At 48.6% G+C, this 23,020-nt stretch overlaps 1 protein-coding gene across 3 annotated transcripts in view; it reads left to right on the top strand.

Annotated features, from left to right (window-relative positions):
- The window catches only part of UBL7 (ubiquitin like 7), a 162,367-nt gene that overhangs the window by 33,076 nt on the left and 106,271 nt on the right, over positions 1 to 23,020 (top strand). Inside the window, exons 5-8 of one of the 3 annotated variants that reach the window (XM_078685074.1) lie at positions 1,369 to 1,388; positions 6,447 to 6,459; positions 7,080 to 7,102; positions 9,906 to 9,928. The exons of the other annotated variants lie outside the window; for them this stretch is intronic. Of the exons in view, the coding sequence (XP_078541200.1) occupies positions 1,369 to 1,388; positions 6,447 to 6,459; positions 7,080 to 7,102; positions 9,906 to 9,928 (79 nt within the window). The remainder of the gene's footprint in view (positions 1 to 1,368; positions 1,389 to 6,446; positions 6,460 to 7,079; positions 7,103 to 9,905; positions 9,929 to 23,020) is intronic. 3 annotated transcript variants of the gene reach the window in all.

Genomic DNA, 23,020 nt, shown 5'->3' with positions numbered 1-23,020 from the left:
GAGTTAAACTGGCCCAACGACAGTCTCTGCAAAAATTCCAACCTCAGACGGCCTAAAGCAAGGTTGAGTTCTCACCCCCTCTTGTTCAACCTTTACACCGCCGACCTGAGAAGATTCCTGGAGAAAAGCAATCTCCTTCCGCCCAAACTGGGCCTCACAAAATCGAACCTGCACATTTTCCAATATGCCGACGATATTGTTATAATGGACCAGGCAAAATCTGACCTCCAACAAGCCTTAAGCACGCTCCACAAATATAATACTGCTAACGCTCTAAAAATCAACCAGGAAAAGACAAAGGTTTTGATATTCGGCTGTTGCAAGAACAAGAAAAGTTTAAGGTGGAACATTGGGTCCTCAAAGATCAAAACATCAAAATACCTGGGGGTATTTGGCTAAACCAGATTTGGGGGTCTGGTTTAGCGAGTCTTCTAGACCATCAGTTCACCTAGCCGCCGTGAAAAAGAGAGCTGGAGCAATAACCTACTCTTTGACCCGACTCAACCAGTCCCTGAGTAGTCCTTCTGCAGAACCCATTCTGAAGGTGATTAAAGCCACTCTTCTCCCCGCCTTAAACTATGGGCATTAGGCCTTTCCTGGTGCATGCTCGGCCAGTCTCGACCAAGCCCAAGTTTTCATTTTTTTTTTTTTTTAATTTTTTTTTTTTTAAATCTTCCATCTTCCGAATTTCATCCACAGGGCAAGACTATGACTGGAGCTGGGCCTTCAAAGACAATTTATTTTTTGTGAGGCTGATACCCTGAAATACTTTATAAAGACACCAAAAGCCACAGATAACACGCTAAAAGCCCGGTTAAAAGAGACTCTTGTCAGCTCTGGGAATCCGTGGTATCGTCAAATCATAAAGGCCATAAGAATGCTAGACATCGATAACTCATTACTAACCGCAGACACTATTCCATACACAGTCTGGAAAAAGGTTATCAATAAGCAGGTCCGACAAACCTCCTACTGGATGGACATCCTGGTTCTAAAAACATCAACTATCCTGCTTCCCTTGAATATCTCATACCTTCCTGGGGTACCTCAATCTTACCTCCTGGAAATTCTGAACACAGTGGCCTGGAAGAACATAATGTTCATGCGTCTCTTAGGTCTGCGCTCCACTGCCTTCAACCGATGGGCTCCAACAAGTGAGGAGGAGGCCTGCAGACTGCAACTACAGGTCCGAATCATGGTTGCATCTTCTGTGCTGTTGTCCCGCCCTTGACGCTTCGAGAAGACTTCTTTTAAAACCCTTATTTTTAATATGGGGCATCAGAACATGTTGGGAGGCATTGACCCTTTGCTTTACTTCCTTAGACACTCAAGTGCTTGCAAGGACTGGTAAATATGTGAGACTCCTAGGCAATCTCTTTTTACCCTCTGTGGCCCCTGCTCTTCCAGTTCCTCCCCCCAAAAAACTTATCACCGACTTTTTTCGCCCCCTGTCCTAGTATTCCTGTACTAATCTATTTTATTCTTGGCTTTGGAATCCTGTTATGTGATTATAATGGGAACTACAAGATCGTCTTGTTATATGTATATGAACTTAAACCTTGATGATTTTCTTAGTTTCTGCTTATAATGTGATAACGACGCTATGATGACACTCTACTGCAATGGTTTTAATTAACTGTGCTAATTTAATAAAACCTACAAACTGATTCTGGCTAGGTTTAGTGACTAGAGACTGTTGAGAACAAAGACTTTGGGGTATAAATATCTGTGCCCAAACCCCTGATTTTGGTATTGCTCCTGGATGTCAAGAGGAACCTCAGTCCGTGTTACGTTAGCAACCTACAGGAGAGGACTGTCCTAGTACCCCTTGGACTTGGAAGAAGAGGGAAAAAGACTTTTGAGAGACTTTTATTTTGCTAAGCAATCAACCAAGGGCTAGAAAAGAGCTAGCCTCCTGCTGGAGTCACAGGCACACCTGACTCCCCCACCAGCCTCCTTATTCCTCCCAGCGAGGATTTCTATCTGCAGGAGAGGCCCCTGTGAGTTCCAGGGCCTCTAGTTCTACTACAGAGAAGAGAGCGCTGAAAATAGTCGCTAATGCAGTTTGCGAGCTGCCGCAGCTGAAGAGCGTAAGAAAAATCGTTAACGCTGCTGCCGAAGATCATGGCATCGCACACTTGCTGGCCACGAAGTGCTCGCTAACCCCAGAGATCATCGCAACGCACGTTTGTGGGCTTGCCAAAGGCTCGCTAACTCCGCATCATCGCAGAGCGGGCGTCGTGTCCGCCATTTTCCTCGCGTCGCACCCAGATCGTTGCTCCCTCGCGGGGCGCCATTTTCTTTCGTCGCAACAAGATCGCACACTCTACAGGATCAGCGCATCATCCTCCACCGCGGCAAGGATTCAACGCATCGCTGGCCTTGCGGGAATAAGTCTGTCGCTGTGTCCCGCACGCACCCGCACCCCGGTGCATCATCCTCCCTTGCGGCAAGGATTCAACGCATCGCTGGCCTAGCGTGGGGAAAATCCTGTGTGCAGAAGAGAAGGATGGGTCAGTGAAGGGTGTGGTTCTCTCCACCACACTGACCCCTGAGCAGCAGAGCGATTGTCACCAGCTGTTGGGGCAATTTTCTGATTTGTTTTCCCTGGTGCCTTGTGTCACTGAGTGGTGCATCCATGATGTGGACACCGGAGACAGTCTTCCTGTCAAGCACAAGGCTTACCGAGTGACTGACCGGGTCAGGGCCTACATTGAGGAGGAGGTCTCCAAAATGTTTGCCCTATGGGTGATTGAGTCCTCTAGCAGCCCATGGTCCAGAGCCGTGGTCTTGGTACCAAAAGCTGCCGCACCTGGTGCCACCCCTAAATTCAGATTCTGTGTGGACTACAAGGCCGTGTGATGCCCTTTGTAATGAAGAATGCCCCTGCCTCCTTTCAGAGGTTGCTCAACCAGGTGTTGGCTGGGCTGGAGGATTTCAGTGCCGCCTACCTGGATGACATTCCAGTGTTTAGTTCCTCCTGGGAGGACCACTTTCGCCACCTCTGGGAAGTGTTGATGCAAGTGCTGCGCAGAGCAGGCCTCACAATCAAGGCCAGTAAGTGCCAGATTGGGCAGGGTTCTGTGGTGTATTTGGGACACCAGGTTGGGAGTGGCCAGGTGGCACCCCTGCAGCCTAAGATTGAAACCATCCTGGCATGGGAGCCCCCCTGGACCCAGACCCAGGTGAGGGCCTTCCAGGGTCTCATGGGTTATTACAGGCGGTTTGTCAGGGGGCATGGCAACATTGTTGCCCCCTTGACTGAGCTGACTTCCAAGAAGCAGCCAAAGATTGTGAATTGGACTGACACCTGTTAGAAAGCTTTTGATGCCCACAAGACTGCCATGTGTACAGCACCCGTCCTCCAGGCGTCCAATTTTGCTAAGAAATTTCTTGTCCAGACAGACGCTTCAGAGCATGGGGTGGGGGCTGTTCTGTTGCAGATGAATGAGGAGGGACTAGACCAACCTGTAGCCTTCATCAGTAGGAGGTTACTTCCCCGGGAACAGAGGTGGAGTGCAATTGAGCGTGAGGCATTTGCTGTGGTCTGGGCACTGAAGCGGAGACAATACCTGTTTGGGACTCACTTCCGGGTTCAGACAGACCACAGGCCCCTCAGATGGCTGATTCAGATGAGGGGTGAGAATCCCAAGTTGTTGAGGTGGTCCATTTCCCTACAGAGTATGAATTTCACGATGGAACACCACCCTGGTACAGAACACGGCAATGCTGATGGTCTGTCCAGATTTTTCCGCCTTAGTGAAGAGAACCCCCAAGGAGATGGGTAGTTCCCCCCCACATTTCACCTGGGGGTAGACATGTTAGTCCTGGCACCATATGCGTGGGTCTCCCTTCCATTTTTCGCTTTTGTCTCCTCTGTTTTTGCTGGTATTGGATGCTCTGGGCGCTGTGCCACTGCCATTCAGTGCCACCGCGCAAATGCTCCCTGTGTAAATGACTGTGAATTGGTATATCCCTGTTTGGCTTATTTGGTTTACCTGTTAGTCCCTAGTAGTGTGGCCTGTGTGTGCCCAGGGATGGTAACCCAAATGCTGCTGGTGGGCCTGCAGCGCTGATTTGCGCCACCCACAGAAGCAGCTTGTAAAGTGTTCCTCAGACCTGCCACTGCAGTGTCTGCGTGCAGTTCTGAACTGCCATCTTGGCTGTGAAGTGCCAACACTTCCCCGCACCTGAACCTTCCCTAAGCCTCATGTCAGTCATCCCTATGGTAGGTGCATTGTGTGTTTAAGGTCAGACATGGCTACCTGTTCTCCATAGGCTAGAATGGCTGTTACATCTTATAGTCCTATCTGACTTGGGGAACATGGTAGAAATTCAAGTTTAGTATGCCTGAACTCAGAATGATAAAAATACATATTTTAGTGAAGTTAGTTTTAACATTCTGTGTTTGAAAATACCACTTTTAGAAAGTAGGTATTTTCTTGCCTAACCCTTCCAGTGTGCTCTGCTGTAGTGTATTGGCTGTCTGGGTTTAGAGGGGCAAGGCAGGCTGAGTTAGACCTGGGTTGAATAGAGAGATCTGCATTGAGTACTGGGGAGGGCTAGCTCCTTGACCTGAATAGGGCTGTGCCTGGGAAGGTGAATGCTGGTTCCACCTCCTACTGTGCGTCTGATGACAGACCCCTCTTTCTGAAAGGAAGGATGCAGCCTGGTAAACCAAGTGCTCCAGGCCTGAGCAGAACTGGTTCTGGCTGGGTTCAGTGACTAGAGACTGTTGAGAACAAAGACTTTCGGGGTATAAATATCTGTGCCCAAACCACTGATTTTGGTATTGCTCCTGGATGTCAAGAGGAACCTCTGTCCGTGTTACTGACTGAATCTGCAGGAGAGGCTTGTGTGCTGTTTCTTGGATTGGCCTGCAGTAGTTCCCCATAGACTTTGAAGAAGAGGGGAAAGGACTTTTGAGAGACTTTTATTTTGCTAAGCAATCACCCAAGGGCTAGAAGAGAGCTAGCCTCCTGCTGGAGTCACAGGCACACCTGACTCTCCCACCAGCCTCCTAATTCCTCCCAACAAGGATTTCTATCTGCTGGTGAGGCCCATGTGAGTTCAAGGGCCTCTAGTTCTACTACAGAGAAAAGAGCGCTGAAAATCGTCGCTGACGCTGTTTGCGAGCCGCCGCAGCTGAAGAGCGTAAGAAAAATCATTGGGCTGCTGCCGCCGAGCGCTGGCATCCTGAAGATCGTGGCCCGCAAACGTGCGATGAAGTGCTCAATAACCCCAGAGATCATCGCATCGCACGTTTGTGGGCTTGTCGAAGGCTCGCTAACCCCGCATCTGGATCATCGCAGAGTGGGCGCCGTGCGTCTGCGTTTCCCTCGCATCGCACCCGGATCGACGCTCCCTCGCGGGGCGCCATTTTCTTCAGTCTCAACAAGATCGCACACGCAACAGGATCCGCGCATCATCCTCCCCCGCGGCAAGGATTCAACGCATCGCTGGACTAGCTGGAATAAGTCTGTCGCTTTGTCCCGCACGCACCCGCAGCCCGGTGCATCATCCTCCCTTGCGGCAAGGATTCAAAACATCACCAGTCTAGCGTGGGGAAAATCATCACTACAGCTCGTTTGCGACATTTTGCTTGTTTTGCTACGAAATCCAGGTACTTTGTAAGTAAAAGGATCGCAGAGACCCCTGCTTTGAACTGAACCCCTATTTGAACACTTTGAACTCTTTTTACCGTTATTGGTCTTTTGTTAAGTCTATATATAAAGATACTTATTTTTTATTTTTATAACTACTTGTGTGGTGTCCCTTTGTAGTGTCCTTTACTGTGTATGATCATAAATGCTTTACACACTGCCTCTGAGATAAGCCTAGCTGCTTGTGCTATGTTACAACAGGGTGGAGCAGGTGTTATCAAAGGGTGTAGCCCCCTTACTCTGACTTAGGAAGAAGGGTCCCTACTTGGACTGTGGCCAGCCACTGCCAACTAAAGACTACCATTTTTAACATTGCCCTTGCTCTGTAGGTGTTGAGAACTCGGAACATTTAATATTAGTTTGTCCTGTTTTTACATACCTGCGTAAAACATGCTATGATCTTTAAGATCTGAAATTAAGTTTATCCCATAGGACGAAGCACTTTACTTGTGATGTATTCGGGAAATAAGTTTTGTCTTTAGATTTTAACAATTGTCTCAATTACATGTCTAAATTCAGTGTGTTTTTATCGGTATGTCTGTTTTTTTTTATCAAGCAATAAACTTTATTTTAGAATGGAAAAATATTTCTTCACTTATCAGAAATACACAAACACCACGGACCAATCCTGGCTTTGGAACCTGGTGTGTCTCGATGACCTAATGTGTCTAACTTTTTAAATAGACTAAGTTCTAACCTGGCTATTGGTAAGTAGTTTGTAGTGCAGATGGTAGAAAAAGCCACATTCCATGACCCACTCTTTTTGCATGCAGAACACAACAGTGAGCCAGGTAGTGTCTCATGATTCTAATTAGGGTTCTAAATAGCACTTGTGTCCGCTTCCCTTCCAGAAGTGCCTGGCTGTTTCCACTCTGTATCTGAAGAGCAGCTGCCAATTGCTTTGCTGCTGTTTACTCAAAATTAGGCAACCAGAGTTTTACCATAGTTGGAAAATTAATTTTTGTTATGGACTTATTGTTCCCAATTACTTAGTGGGTAAGAATGCATATTCGTTTGACAGCATGGATAGTTTTGTTGACATTTTTATTTGTAGTTAATGCATATTTGTCTCTAAGAGACCTTTGTGGAACATATGCTGATATAAGATCACCTTGCTGGCTCTTACATTAATCTAAACATATCTATGGACCATTGCTGTTGTCCGCGGGCTTGCACTGTTGTCAGCGTTATTGTGAAGGGAGAGAGAAAGCATATCCCTCCTCCAAACTCCATTCCTGGAGGAATGCATCTGTGGCTGCTGACAAGGGATCCGGCCTCCAACTGCCTCATCCAGGCAGATATTCTGCTGAGACCGAGATCTGGCTGTCCAGATAAGATTGCCAGAAACTGGCCGCCAGGTCAGAGAGGGCTTTCAAACTGGTGCCTCCCAGGTGGTTCACATACTGGACCGCTGAGACATTGTCCGTTTTGAGGAGAATGCACGACTGCCCTGAGTCTCTTGTCCAGCAACATACGGCAAAGGAGCCCGCCTAAAGTTCCAGACAATTTATTTGTAATTTTTGTTTGCCGGGTGACCACAACCCTCTTGTAGAAAGTTCCCTGCACCTGGCACCCTAGCCAAGTCTGCTGGCGTCTGATTCGATCACCAGATTTGGGGCGGGACCGAAGATTGCTCGGCCGTTCTAGACCTCCATGTGATCCAACCACCAATGAATTTCAGCCCTTGCCTCGGGCGACAGGGAGACCCTGGGAGAGTATGGATACCCTTTGCGGAGGAAGTACGCGTTGAGGTGCTGAAGGGCCCTGTAGTGAAGTGGACTTGGGAAGATGGCCTGTATTGATGCTGACGGGAGACCCACCACCCAGGCCAGCTAATGGAGAGACACCTGCTGTTTGGAGAGGACGCGTTGCAACTCGTGATGGATTTTGAAGATCTTCCTGGAGGGAAGATTGAGAGTAGAGGTCATGGAGTTGATTACAAACCCCAAAAAGGTAACTGACTGGGCTGGGTGTAACAGAGATTTCCCCTCGATCACAAAGCTGAGGTCTTGAAGGAGAAGATGAGCAGTCAGCTGACGGGGGCAGGAAGCCATCAGGATAAGATCGTCCAAATATAGATCATCCTGACCCTGCCACCCCCACCCCCCGCCACCCAAGCTCTCAAAAACTCCACCACCGGCTTGAGCATATTTATGAAGCACCAGGGGGCCGAGGAGAGGCCGTACAGAAGAGCTGTAAACTCGTAAATGAAGTGACGCCAGGCAAACTGAAGAAACCGCCTGTGAGGGGGGGGAATCGGGATCACCAAATAGGCGTCCTTGAGGTCTAAGCGGGCCAACCAATCGTGGGGGCGAAGTACGTAAGAAGGAGATTAATCCGTTCCATTTTGAAATAGCGATAAAGTAGCCATTCGTTGAATTTGCTTACATTTATGACTGGCCTCTTGCCACTGTCTGTTTTGCCCACCAAGAATATATTGCTTAAAAATATCCTGAGTTGGAGAGTGGGAAGGGAGATAGCACCCTTGCAGAGGAGGGATGCATCTTCCTCGTCCACAAGGGCTATGTCTTGTGCGGAAATCTGAATGGGCTGCGGTTTGTATCTCTGAACTGGGAGTCCCACGAACTCTGTGAAGCCTTTGCACTGTTTGGAGAACCCCAAGCATCGCGCGTTAGAGACAACCAAGCATGGTAACAACTTGCCAGTCGCCCCCTTATTTTTAATGGGGAAGAAGGGTAAACACTCACTGGTGTTTGAGGTGCCGGATCCTCCTCTGAATCCTTGGCCATGGCGTCCGCTAGTGGGATAAATGTTCCCGAAACATGACTGGTCCTGTTACTGACCAGAGCCTCTCTGGTTACCCTGATGGGGCTGCTATCCGAGCTGCCCCTGCCTCGTCCGGCCCCGCTTACAAATACGAGGGGAAACCTTTTTTTTATCGTGGAATGAGCCCTGTCCAGTGACGTGAAGGTATTAACGAATTTGCCGAGCTCCTTCACAAACAGCTCACCAACCAAACCCCCTTGGCACCCGCTTCAGAGTCCGCCAGGTCATTAAGTCTTGCCTATGCAGCGCGCATTCTCTGCATAGGAAAAAGACCTTGAGTATGCAGCCACTGACTAACAAAAAAGGCAATTACCGCCCATCAAACAATGCAAAAAAAAATGATCATTTGTTGAATGTGTGGTCTCAAAGAGAGGGCCTAGAGCCTGTCCAATGATGCAATGTGGGCTCACTCATTATACCAAAGCAGCATACACAGGGAAAACAAAATTGTGAGTGAAGTGATTTGTTGTGCAGTCACAAAACAATGGCATTGGATACTGAGATCGATTAGCGGGCCAGCCTGGGACACTAATTAGTAACATGTGAGCCTCTGGAAAGGTAACAAAAACCCCACTACAGAAGGCAGAGCATTCTTAGGTTTTCTAGGTGAAGAAAATGTCTAGGTTTTTGATTTGGGGTTTTTATGAGTATAAAGGCCTCAAAGGGATGTGCAGCCTAGGACTACCTCAGACATCAAGGTTGAGTTTGGGGCGCTGTGAGAAGTTAGCCTGGCATATGATGTCCACTATTCTAGTGGGCACCTTGCACCAGTCTAAACGACCCTTATTGATGGTGGTTGTAAAGTCAACCTTATAGACAAGCTATCCTAGTGGTAGCATGGACCAGCAGTCATAGGCTAAGACTTCAGAGAGCATGTGAAGCAAGCTGTTTTACCAATTATAACCCCTTGAATACCAAATGAAAGGACCCCACACAAGGTATATATCAAATATATATGTATTTATTTCTAACACAACCCCTATGCACTCTTTATGAGGTCAGAGATCGAAGTACATCACAAGTTACTCAATTGGCATACGATAAGTTGCACAAATACAGTTTTGCCCTAGGGGCTCACAAACCGTATACTAAGTAAGTGGTATAAGGACCACTACAGAAATAGTGAATAGGCCTAGGGAATCGCTGGGGCTACACTAAACAGCCAAAGGTTAGGAAGTAGTCGACCCACGGAAGACTCGTGCAGTGTCTAAACACAGTCACGAGTTACCATTGACTTCTAATGGAGAACGAAGAAGTTACAAAGTTACTGTTTAAGGGCACTTCCGGATGGACTACGACAAAACCCCCCTTTAGACAAGGACACTTCGAGAGTCAAGACCCACGGGAGCACCGGAGTACTCGTGTTACCTCACCCAGGATGCCGGGTGCATAGGTGCCTTTTGGTGTCTGGTTTCGTCGATGCTTTCAATGGAGATCTGCAAAGAAGTGCTGTAGGTGGCCAGAGGAAGAGTGTCCGGGTGGATCCAAGGGTGGATCGAGGAACTGAAGAACCTGAAAGCAGAGGGGACAGAGTCTGGGTATCTAGCCAGTGACCAGGAAGGAACCAGGCGATGTCGCGATGATCTCAGGTGAAGAGGTGAAGCTTGTCTCTGCAGCCACGAGGACCAGGAGGCGTCGACCAGGAGCTGGATTTGAGCTGTCCCACAAAGGATCTAGTTGACTGCGGTGTCGGTATCCGGACCCAACAATTCTTGGCAAACGCAATCTACGCAGGAAGTGAAGATGAGCTTCAGGTCAGACCAGCAAGGTCTGGGGAGCTTCTCCTTTGCAAGGAAGCTGGAGCATTCCTGGAGCAAGCAGGAAAGCAGTTTGGTTTCAAAGGTTTGTCTTCAGGGGGCTCACTAGCCAATGGGCTAGCAACCGGGAAGACTCGTTGAGCTGAAATGCATGAGCGGGCCCCACGCGGTACTCGTGGAGGGCTGAGCTTCGGTGCAAATTGCGCTCGGGTCTGGGGCTTCTCGTACCCCAATGCACAACTGCGAGGGTACCTTGGTAGTCGAGCTGTTAGCAAAATGCAGGATGTCGGGTGTCCGGTCCCACATCTCTCATGTCCGGCACGGGTCTCAGCTTTGCTGTGGATGTGGGTCGAAGTCCGAGAAGTCTGGAAGTCCAGTTCCTGTGTTGCTGAGTCTTCGGGTTCCGTCGGAAGTGTCGAATAAAGCAGACCGGCACGTTACTGATGGTGCCTGTTTGCACAGGGTGGTCACTCCTTGACCACGAGGGAGATGTCTTCATTCTTCTAGTCGAAATAGAACGTCGAAGGTCCAAGAGTTTGTATCGGAGTTTCATTCCAGGATAATCTAAAGTCCTGGGGACACAGCTCCTATCTTTATTCTGTTTTTAGGGGCTGGATGACCTGCTAGGTCCCTCCTATGGGTGGACCTGGGAAGGGGGTGGTTACACCCCTTTCCCTTTGTCCAGTATCGCACCAGAGCGGGGCTGGGGTGCCCCAGCAACTGGTTTGAACTGGGCTATGCATGAAGCACCTTGTGTGCCCCATGCAGTGTCTCGTTTTGCAGCCCTCCCTGCCCCAATACACTAAAAGCCTGTCTGGGGAGGTGCTAGCACCTCCCAAGGCAGGAAACCTATTGTCCAGGCCTCCCCTGCTGGAGTTTCGTCCAGCAGCACGAGGTCAGACTCGTGTCTGTGGCAGCAGCATCCATTTTGTGATGCTGAGGCTCTGTTTAACTTTCACCAAGTAAAGCAGTAACATGCATGTCTTTTCCCTCTAGAAGGGTGGAATGCTACCCCCGCCGCCAGAATTGGCGGGGGGGGTAGTATTCCAGAGTGTTTGACACCTTACACGACATGTTTTGATAAAGCCAAACCAAAATTTAGCATTGACCGCGAGGACTATAATGCACTTAAGAGTATATGGTATGGCTATATCATAGAACAGCTATAAGGAGATGGATCCGAAAGCTGCAGAGGGGCTCAGCTCATGCTAGGGCACCCTCTCACATAAAACCAAGCACTCTGCCTCCAGGATTGTCGAGGCCTACCACAGGAGTGACTTATAGGTGCATATGTGTCTATATATAAGGTATACTATATCTAAGTAAGGGGTGATTACACCACCTTACCCAAGCTGAGTGATCAGCCTGTGGTGTCAGTTTGGATGGCCAGTCAGGGGTGGCATAATGCATGCAGCAGCCCCTGGTAGGCCTTGGATGCACCTATGCCCTGGGTACCTATGGTACACTATACAGGGGCTCACAAAGGTGACCCAATACCCAATCACCGCTCAGCCCTCCACAGGGCTTGGTCGCCCCACTCACTGCTGCCGCTCCTGCCTGCCTTTGCCGCCTCCTGCCTGCAGATTCCTTCGCTCGCTGCCCGCTGCTCCTGGGAATTTCCGGCTGCTCCTGGGAATTTCCCGCTGCTTCTTGGAATTTCCCGCCGCTGCCTCCCTGCGGCCCCACCCCCCTGTGATTCCATTCGCCGCCCCGCTCCCGCCACCCAGATGCTCCTCCCTCCCGGCTCCTTACTTATGACGCCCCCAGAGCGACCGCGCAGCGGACACGCGCAGCGGGAGCGCCGATTGAGCGCCGAAGGTGCGCCAAAGGTAAGCCCGTCTGCGCCCGTCCACGCCTGGCCCGCGCCTAGCGCCAGGACCCCTGGCCCTCCCCGCCGAGGCAAGACTACCCAACTGACCTACGACGCCGCCACTCTCAACGCACTCAATGCCGGCCGGACCCACGCCTGCTGCCGAGCCAGCCCGAGACGCACCCACGGACCCTTCACCTGCTGCACCTGCAAGTTCACCTGCCTCCGAACCTGCCCCGCACCCGCCAAGACAAACACCAGCAGCAACCACCTCAAGTGCATCCTGATCAACACCCGCTCCGTCCACAGACACGTAGTGGAACTCTGGAACCTCCTCGACGCTACATCACCGGACGTCGCCTTCCTCACGGAAACCTGGATGAACGCCTCCTCTGCACCCGACATCGCCATCGCCATCCCGGACGGGTACAAGATCATCAGGAGGGACCGCATCAACCAGACCGGAGGTGGCATCGCCATCGTCCACAGGAACACCATCCGCATCACGACCGACGTCAACGACTCCTTCGCCGCAGCCGAACATCTCCACTTCCAGATTCACACCGACCCTAAGACGACCCTCAGAGGCACCCTCATCTACAGACCCCCGGGACCACGCACACAATTCAGCGAAGACATCACAGACTTCATCAGCCCGCACGCCCTCCCCTCCACTGACTACATCCTCCTCGGGGACCTCAACTTCCACCTGGAGAACAACAAGGACCGCAACACCACTGCCCTGCTGGAAAACCTCGCCAACCTCGGACTCAAGCAACTGGTCAACACCCCCACCCACTACGCCGGCCACACGCTTGATCCCGTCTTCTCTTCCAGCAAGTACATCACCTTCAACCACGCCACCGGACTCCACTGGACCGACCACAGCTGCGTCCACTTCAGCTTCAAAAGATCCACGACCCACCACCACCCGCAACAGGTACCTCGCAGGAATTGGAGCAAGATCACCGCAGACCAGCTCACCACCTCCCTCAGCCAGAGCCCACCCGCCAACACAACGGACCCCAACGAAGCAGCCCGCAACTTCACACAGTGGCTGACCGCCTGCGCCGACTACCTCGCGCCACTAAAGAACCCTCCCAGCAGACCCAGAAGCAAGAAGGCATCCTGGTTCACCGACTACCTCAAGGACTCCAAGAAGACCTGCCGCACCCTCGAGAAAGCCTGGCTCCTCGACCGGACCACCGACACCATGACCGCCCTCAAACACGCTACCCGCAAGCACCACCAGATCATCCGCACCACCAAGAAGAAATCCCTGAAGGAACGACTGGACAAAATCGCCCACGACAGCAAAGAGCTCTTCACTATCGTCAAGGAGTTCTCCAACACCGGCATCAACGACATCACTCCGTCACAAGACCTCTGCGACTCCCTCGCCTCGTTCTTCCACCGCAAGATCGCCGACATCCACAACAGCTTCGGCGCCCCACCCACGCACCCAACCGTCGAACCAATGCCCCCCACTGCCACCCTTTTCCTGCTAAAGTCATCGAGAAGATCGTCAACAGACAGCTGACCGCCTTCCTCGAGACGAACGGATCCCTCGACCCCTCGCAGTCCGGCTTCAGAGCCAACCACAGCACCGAGACCGCCCTCATCGCAGCCACCGACAACATCCGGACCCTGCTCGACAAGGGGGAAACAGTGGCCCTCATCCTCCTGGACCTCTCTTCTGCGTTCGACACGGTCTGCCACCGCACCCTAGTCCAGCGCCTCAGCAACATCGGTATCCAAGAGAAGGCACTGGAGTGGATCATCTCGTTCCTCGCCGGTAGAACAGAGTCCGCCTCCCCCCGTTTCGCTCCGAGGCCACCGAAGTCATCTGCGGCGTCCCGCAAGGATCTTCACTCAGCCCCACCCTCTTCAACATCTACATGAAACCTCTCGCAGCCATCGCACGCCAGCACAACCTCAACATCATCTCTTACGCCGACGACACCCAGCTGATCCTCTCCCTCACCAGAGACCCCGACACCGCCAGAACCTGCCTACACGAAGGGATGAAAGACGTCGCCGAGTGGATGAAGGACAGCCGCCTGAAACTGAACTCGGACAAGACGGAAGTCCTCATCCTGGGATTTTCGCCCTCCGCCTGGGACGACTCCTGGTGGCCCCCAGCCCTGGGCACCGCACCCAAGCCAACCGACCACGCACGCAACCTGGGCTTCATCCTGGACCCCTCCCTCTCGATGACCAGACAAGTCAACGCCGTCTCCTCATCGTGCTTCAACACCCTGCGTATGCTTCGCAAGATCTTCCGCTGGATCCCGACCGAGACCAGGAAGACTGTCACCCAGGCACTCGTCACCAGCCGACTGGACTACGGAAACGCCCTCTACGCCGGAACCACAGCCAAGCTACAGAAAAGACTCCAGCGCATCCAGAACGCCTCCGCCCGACTCATCCTGGAGGTCCCCCGACGCAGCCACATCTCCAGCCACCTGAGGAACCTGCACTGGCTCCCCGTCGACAAGAGGATCACGTTCCGGCTCCTCACCCACGCACACAAGTCTCTCCACGACCTGGGCCCCAAGTACCTCAATGACCGCCTGACCTTCTACACGCCCACCCGCCAGCTACGGTCCACCAGCCTCGCCCTCGCAGCCGTACCACGCATCCGAAGAGCCACCGCCGGAGGAAGATCCTTCTCTTACCTGGCTACCAAGACTTGGAACTCCCTCCCCATCCTCCTTCGGCTGACCCAGGACCATCTCGCCTTCAGGAAACAACTCAAGACCTGGCTGTTCGAGCAGTAGCATACCCCTCCCCCCAAGCGCCTTGAGACCCTCCCGGGTGAGTAGTGCACTATACAAATGGCATGATTGATTGATTGAATCAAGTATGTACCTAAAGAACATGGAGTCCATTTTATAGGGAGAGCAGATAGCCTGGGGCCCTGAATAGCAGGATCCCAGGCCAACTAAGTCGAAAACCAGCAAATCACTAGGCAAAAAAGTTGGGGTAACCATATAGTCAGAAATACATCTTCCTACAGGCGCAACCAATTGTGTATGCCTACTATACTGCTAAAGGTGGAAGTGTAAGAATTTCCCTCTCCCTAATTCTATATACGACTCCCATGATGTCTAAAAATTCTAGAACTTTAGAAGAATATTCTGCAAGAGTGTTGGAGTGTTGTAAATAACAATCACTACCACTATCCAGTTCGATGTCTATTGTAATGAGGTCAGAATAAAAGACTGTTACCACCCACCCAGCTTCAAACTAGAGGCCTGAAAATTGCAGACACCTCAGTGGATGAATCCGCTAATATCCTAGTTCTAAAAGGAAGGCGGTATCCTCCCAATGATGTTACCCTCAGCTACACAGAAGACCCATCAGTTCCCAAGAAAAGTTAAGGCAGCCACATTGTGGTAGAATTCTTTACATTTGTATACTGGTCACTCAAAAAGTATATGATTGAACCTTGAAACAAGATAAAGCTAAATATTTGAAACCGTGTTACAGAACTAGACACTTTATAATTAGAGTATCCTGCACCACCCATGGGCCAATGTCCTCAGCCTCCATGAATGGTGTATTACAGTGTTTCCCAAACTGTGGGCTGCAAATCGATTTTTGGCTCGTCACGAATGTCCAAGCAATAAATAAATGCCTTAAAATTCTGTATTTAAATTGTCACATTTTTTGTACTTCAAAGATAGAGGTCAACATCAGACTAGGTCTTCTGACAAATTGCTGCTTATTATTTTAACATGGGGATTGGTGTTTAAATCAAGACAATTTACTTGGAGATGCACGAATGATAAATATTCAGTGAAACAATTTTCGTGTGCTATATAGTTTTATCATTAAAACTGTATGTCCGTGCAAATTTAGTGGCCATTTCTACTGAAAATGCCTTGCTGCCTGTAAATGACAGTACACTACCACATGATTCTTTCGTTACTATAAAGAAAATGTATCCGCCTCATATCCACTAAAGCTAGATGGGTCAAGGGCATTTGTCATTTTAAAAATTGAGTAATGGTTCTAAAATATTAGGGAAGCACTGGTGTATTAGATATACATTGCTGCCCACAAAATATTATAAGAGAAGACCAGGAAATTAACACATAATTGAATCTAAAACAGTACTTAAAATGCAAAATTTGGATCTCTAGCCTTCTTTCATGGCATGAGTAAAAGCAAGGCCATTTCAAGTGTTCATTTCAGAACACTAGGATAAGCCTAGTTTACAATAATAATCAAGCCTAAGCATTTTTGTTTCAAAACCGCATTAAGCTGCTGCTTTAATAAAGCAAACTTAATTTCTGACCTGCTGTTGCTCATGGTCTCCAGGTCAGTACATATGGATCAAGTGAAAACAAACTTCACTTTGGAATACAATGGGAGTTATCTCGAAAGTCCTTCTGACAGTGTGTGGCTCGCTCGATCTCTCAGAGCTCTAATGTGTGCTGCAGTAGTAGGGTGCACCCGAGTGTTTCGTACCACTGTGAGGTCATCAGTTCTAAAATGGATGCCCTAATCCGCGAAATGGCAGCCACTACCTAGATCAAAATCCGAAAAAGCAGGAAAGAAAATGGCATAGCCAATAGGTCTCGCTTTTGGGACCTTATAAGTATTTAGTTATGCTGCACAATATCCTTGGTGCAACAACATCAACTGTTGCATGGCTAAACACTTATAAGGTCCTAAAGGCGAGACCTATTGGCTATGCCAATGCTTGTTCTAAGGAGGGACCGGCGGCGCTCGGTTGAGAGGGCACAGTGCGCATTGCCCAAAATTAAAATACCACTCTCTGCGCCCAGCTGGATAGGGCCTCCGTGGAAATGATGGAGCCAGACTCTTTGCGCTCCTTGGCCATATCCAGGATCTTTGTAATGGGACCGAGGGCATCCAGGAGCTTATCCTGGCAAGCCCTCCAGGATCTATTGATTTTTTTTTTTTTGGGACCCCTGATAACTTCTGGAGGAAGGTGGACATGCGGGGTCAATTTCTGGGGTAAGGGCCACCTTCCCCTCAAAAGAAGCGTGGAGACACTCCGCCCATAAGCAGTTGCAGGCCTCTTTCTCTAGAGGACAATGGATGTGCTCCGCCACATATGCAGCGACCTTATCCGCCGGAACCCACTCTGAGGAGCGTGGATGAATGATAGCGTTTGAGTTGAGCATATCAAAAGTATTTTGAAAAGAGTGGGAGGGGAGCCACGGCCTCGAAGGACCGAGCTCTGAGTCCGAATCACCAGACGCGTCCGGGTCGGTAGACTGGAGTGCCGGTGGGGCCGGTTAGAGGATTCCCTGCAGGCAGCGCTGCTTGGCTATCCACAAAAGCCTGCCTCAAACACTCAAAAGTGTTTGAAACTTCCTCAGGTATTCGGGGTGTTTAGATGGCAGAGAGCCTAAGGTATCTGGGTCCGAAGGGACAGTGGCCGTACGGGGTGCAGCCATCCGCTGCTCAAGACTTTAAAGTGCCTGATTGATATGGGGAAAGAGCCTGTCCTCCAAGGGAGTGATAGCTTGACCCACCGCCTGGTAGATAGAAGAATCTCCCGCTTCATAAAAGGCACCCCCCCCCCCCCCCCCTTCCCCAATGCATCTTTGCGAGAGGGTCTTCCTACTCTTGGAAGTTGTCATAGTACTCCCTGGTACCGATCACAAATGGGGAAAGCTGATTATTAGAGTGGTGACCCACCAGGCCAACAAATGGGGCCTAAGATGTTAAGGGCTGGGTGTCAGCCTACACTCTGGGCGGATATACCACAATTTATTCGGGGTTCTAGCCCCAGGGGACAAAGCTGCTGGCTGTAAGATCAAATACAGATTACTTCCAAATCCCCAATATTGAGGGAATATAACTGGTCTGGGCCGCGTCCCCTTTAATGCCGTCACTGGCTCATCCAATAACTCACGAGGCGTTCATCAAACCAATGCGGACTCTGAATCACGTCTAAGCCTTCTGGCAGGGAAACAGAGCGTAAATATGTAAACCGGTAGTCGGGTGTATTATATCCTCCACCGCCTACCGACCCACACCCGGGCGTTTTCCTCAGACCAGAGGCTCTGCTGCAAGCTTGTGCTGTGTTTAAATTTCTGAGAAGATCAAACACTGCGACGCACTGGGACCGGCCTCCTGCGTCTCAAGGCGGCGGGAGGTCCGCAGAGCACAAGCCAGCAAGGTGCCGCGTAGGGACGGGCAAACAGACTGCAAGCGCAGATACGCATTGTAAAGGAAACCGACAGGAACAAAAGGAGACCGTGCGATCCCTAAATCGGATCAATTAAATGACACATCGCGATCGCACCTAACGAAACATAAACAAATCAGGTAAAAAGCCCAGCACAAGCGTGCGCGAATGGGAATTAGAATAAATCATCAACAAAGCACGACACAAAGACAAATAGCATGCAAAGCACTAAACAGTAAAATAAATGAATACCACTTATCTAGCTGCATAGCAGCGAAGGAAGAGCCTGTTGGGCTCAAGGGCCTCAGATTGGACACTGATAACTTGTTGTGATTGGCTGTTGTTATGTTGTTTTCTTTGCTTCCTTTCCCTGTGGGTCATGAGAAACGTAGTCTTTGTTAATCTTAATGCTGCTATGAGAATAAAGTGATGAAAGAAGGCATCATCCTCGCCTCCAGTCCTGACATAGAATTGCAATCCTCAATAGGAAAGCAGAGCATATGTAATACTGGATAAAGCTAATCAACAACTGAAGTGTCAAAAGATTTGACAATTGCATTTCAGCTCTAAACAGCCTGACTGTGCCACTTATGTGCTTTGCAAACTGCTATAAGGAACTGGCAAACTCCTCTCTACTAAATACAGTCGATATTCCATTTATGTTTATGCTAGCTCTGCATCTTCCATAAAGACTCACGGGGTTGCCATAATAACTTGTATAAATTTGTATGCAGTTAAACTTTTGACAGGTGATCCATCAGCATGATGATTCTAAACAAGATTCCATCCAGGTTGTTAGTTAATTGCACACTTCTGACATTATTTTCCTCTAAATCAGACTGTCCTAAATTCTTTGTTGATCTGACGCTCAATGTGTCAACGGCTGCATAGTAATCATTATTAATGGAGACTTTAAATGCTTACTAGACACACAGTTGGATACTACCAATTCCTTTCACACAGACTGGATGAGAAATACTAGAAACCATATGAAAGAAATTGTTTTATTTGTTAAAGGAGTGTAGACCCAATTAAAATAATACAATTTCTTATTGAGGTAACCCAGAAAAGTCACTAAAACCTGTGCTTCACCCTCTTGTGGCGTGAACGTGGTTTGGCTTAACTAGAAGGCAATTTGTAAAGTATTTATGCAGCACTCAAACCGTAATAAAGTGACCTGTTGAGATTGTCAGGCTTATTTCTTTCAAGCTGCAGATATGTTTGGATCTTTAAATTGATACTCGCATCAGTCCCTGGTACAATGTTAATCTGCTTTGTGGCCAATGTCACCTCATGGATGTGACTGGGAGACTAACTAACTATGCAGTAACCACACTGTGACTAAGAGTGTGGCACTTGGTACCAAAGTCGAAGCACACACAACCTATTTTACTCCTAATGGGAGTCTGTGCAGGGATACTAGTTGTCTCACCTCTCCTCTGCTCATCTGTTCGGTCTCTGTTTTGTGGCAAGTATATTGGTGCCTAAGACTGCAAACACCAACTCCTATGGTTCTGTTCAAAGCCTTACTTACCATGTGGAGAGGTGGGGAAAATAACTTTGGATTCCTATATGCTCTTTGCCGGTTTTCATAGCCTACACAGTACTTGACGCTTTCCGACACTCCCTCCTTGCAGGAACTCCTTCCTAATATGGGACTGGAGAAGATGTAAACTGTCATCCCACTCAATCTGTCCAATCAAGGACTTGGTCTATGATTCTGCAACGCATCTATGCAGAGATAGAATTTGTAGGAATTTTGCTGTGCGAGTGTCCTGTAGTTGGGACGCGTGTGACCAAATACGTGAAAAACGGAATGTTTCAGTGTTCAAACTAGCAAATATTCTGAAAGTTCCACTCAACTTCCATGGATCGTTAGCTGTTGCAGTGCAGTAGCTCTTTTTGGATGGCAATTCTCTCCCCATTGTTGTTATCGGGGAGATATTCAATTGTCACTTGGTGGAGTACGGGACTACAGTCACCCTTGTCAGCATTATGCATAAAGTTCAATGGAACAAAGGCACTGGATTTCTATAGAGGTGTGTATATCACTAAGAGCCAAACAAAACACTTGGATCAAACAGCCTGCCAACCACATGAATTTCAGAAAATGAGGCATGAGAATTTTTTTTAGGCGTACTGGGCCTCAGGCTTTGGGAACAAACACACGAATCCACTTTTAAGAAGAAAACAATTACCAGATTTTAAGAAATCCATAAAGCACAAGCAAGCCTACAAGTATCTGAAACATGTGATTTAACCAAAGAGCAATGCTGGGAAAGTGGCCATTCAGACTCGTAACCTACCAAAGCGTCGTCAGTAAATAGTTGCAGGCTGTAACACTCACCTTATTCTGCCTAAGAGCTTCTCAAAATAGAATGCTCTTATCACCTCTTGTGATAGAAAGTACTGAAACCTACTGATTTAAGATTCCTCTTAATCTTATCCTGAATGAGGCAGTGGCAAAATATCTTAGCCAGCATCTCAGTATCAGCCTGAAAAGCCTTTATATCAAAGCAACTGGGGAGTAATATTCAAACATACTGGATCATAGCTTTCTAGCTTCCCCCATTCCGTTTGATTACGTGACAGTGCTATTTATCTTTTCACCATTTTTTGCCAGACCAAAATGTTACAAATATCTTGCTCCCCAGCTATAAAAAGAAGTCAGTCTTCTGTTTGCTTGCACATGCATGGACTTTGAAAATGTCACAGCGCCCCATAAAAGTTAAATAATTTCAGTAGCAACCAAAAAGAGCCATTGTTAATCTTTCAATAGCTACTTCTGTTCCCTCAACTTAAAAAAACAAACCACAAAACACAGTTAAACCACCAGTCTCTAACCTTACTTATGTAGAACTCTAAAAACACCTCATTGGAGCCGTTAGTGCTCAAAATAAATCATTAAACTCTAGCTATCCTGCACTGCAGCCCCCCCCTCTCCCCCCCATTCTATTAAGTTTGTTGATATTTGGACTGAACTTTTGTCTGTTAGTGTTATTTACAGGTACAATTGAACTATGTCGTCAGAAATGGCGCATTTGCAAGTAACTTTTCTTGCATTATATTTTGTAGCTAGTTCTTGTCTGCCCAGTGATTGGAAGTCCTCGGCCTTAGTTTATTGCTGTGAATGTTTTCTTGACACTCCGCTTGCTCTCACTGCTTGTAGGGTAAACGCACTGCAGTGTTTACGTTGGCACAGGACGCCTTTTTTAATAAAAAATTTCCAGCTACTTCTTGCGCGAACTCCTCCTGATTTTGAGTCCGTGCTGACAGTCTAACCTATTTCTCCAGGTCCAACGTCAGCAGGTCTGGCCAGAATGTCACATCCGCTGCCCTCTAATGCTACTTGTAAGTGCTCTAGACCAGATTCCTTGTGATGATCTAGGTTCGTTCTAATTCTACTTATAGGATGGTAACAAGATTCAATAAATGGAAGAGAGAGGAAAATTACTTCACATCCCTTACCAGTGGCCTTGCCGAATTTAAGCTTCCACCCTCGAAGGTCAGCAATTCCAATGACCCAAGTAGGCAGCCAAAATTTAATACATGAAGGTAGAGACTATCTAAGTGTGAAGAGCTTCTGTTTCTATTATCACACGATTGCTATCTTAGCCAGCCACGATTAAGATCGGCACCTGAACAAATCTTCTTACTGCCTTAGATCGAGCCAAGATAACCATTGCCCAACGTCCCCGGGCCACGCCTGACCCACGCCTCGACGCTCGCCTATGATATTTACTCACTCATATGTAAGTCTCAAGGGGTAGACATCTATCACGGATGTTTTATTTTTTTCCTCTTCTATCTAACCAGTATTAAGTACCTCTGCCATGTTTGATTCATTCTATCCAGATTAAATTTCGTCTCCATGGAGGTTTTCCCTATGCGATGACAAGATGATGAGCCTCACACTATTTGGTAGGCTCTCTTCTTTCTAATGTGTGCCAGTGAATAACACTGTCCTAATGATTATGCTAGTTCTATATGGGGTCACTAACTTTGAATCCCCTATTTTTAACTTCATTAGGTTGCTAGTCCCAACCCCCGTCCTGAAGAAGACCCCTCCGCAAGGGTGCAAAAAGTCCTGCTTCTTTTGAGGGTCGAAACGTCGACAACACTTCCTTGTTTCGCAGCCCCACTGCAAAATAATGACATAATATGTACTTATGGGGCATGTGTTTTGAATAACTTGTGTGATTTATTATCCTTGTAGTATTTTCATACAGATGCAAATGTATCAGATCTTGTTCTGATTTTTATGTCACCTTCCCAACTTGCACTATCCTCACTCTTCACTCATCCTTGTTCTTGGGCACTATCCCACCACTTAAGATTCTAAAATTTGATAAATTGTTCGATACCATATTCTGGCTTCATCTACCGTGTGATTAAAACATTGTAGATTCATTTGGTGCATATATTATTTGTGTTTATTTTCTGATAAAATAATTTGTTTGATACATAAACATAATCTCACTGGGACCCCCCTCTTTGCAATGCCCCGGAGTGCAGCGCAGAACGTGAAGTGGTTGCGCCCGCCATCTTGGGCCGAGGAAGATCCGATCGCCGGGAACAGGCTGCGGCAGTTAGGGCGACCCAGCGGGCATCGGGGACCAGGCGGGAGCACCTAGTGAGGCAGCAATGTATTCTTAGTCGACCCTGGGCATTGAGGAGGCACTAGCGAAGGATCAAAGGCAGTTTAGTAGCGAGAGCCGAGGAGCGGCCTTAGAGTGCGACCATTTCCCTCGGCTACAAGCCACGCCCCCCCCTTCTGCAGGAAATTTAAAGTTGCAATGACCGGGCTCAACAAGAAGGATGAGTTCCAAAT

Source organism: Lissotriton helveticus, chromosome 3_2 (assembly GCF_964261635.1).
Source record: "Lissotriton helveticus chromosome 3_2, aLisHel1.1, whole genome shotgun sequence".
In the NCBI taxonomy this organism is placed as follows: Eukaryota; Metazoa; Chordata; class Amphibia; order Caudata; family Salamandridae; genus Lissotriton; species Lissotriton helveticus.
Note: the sequence above shows the minus strand (reverse complement) of the source record. Positions and strands in the feature narration are given on the sequence as shown.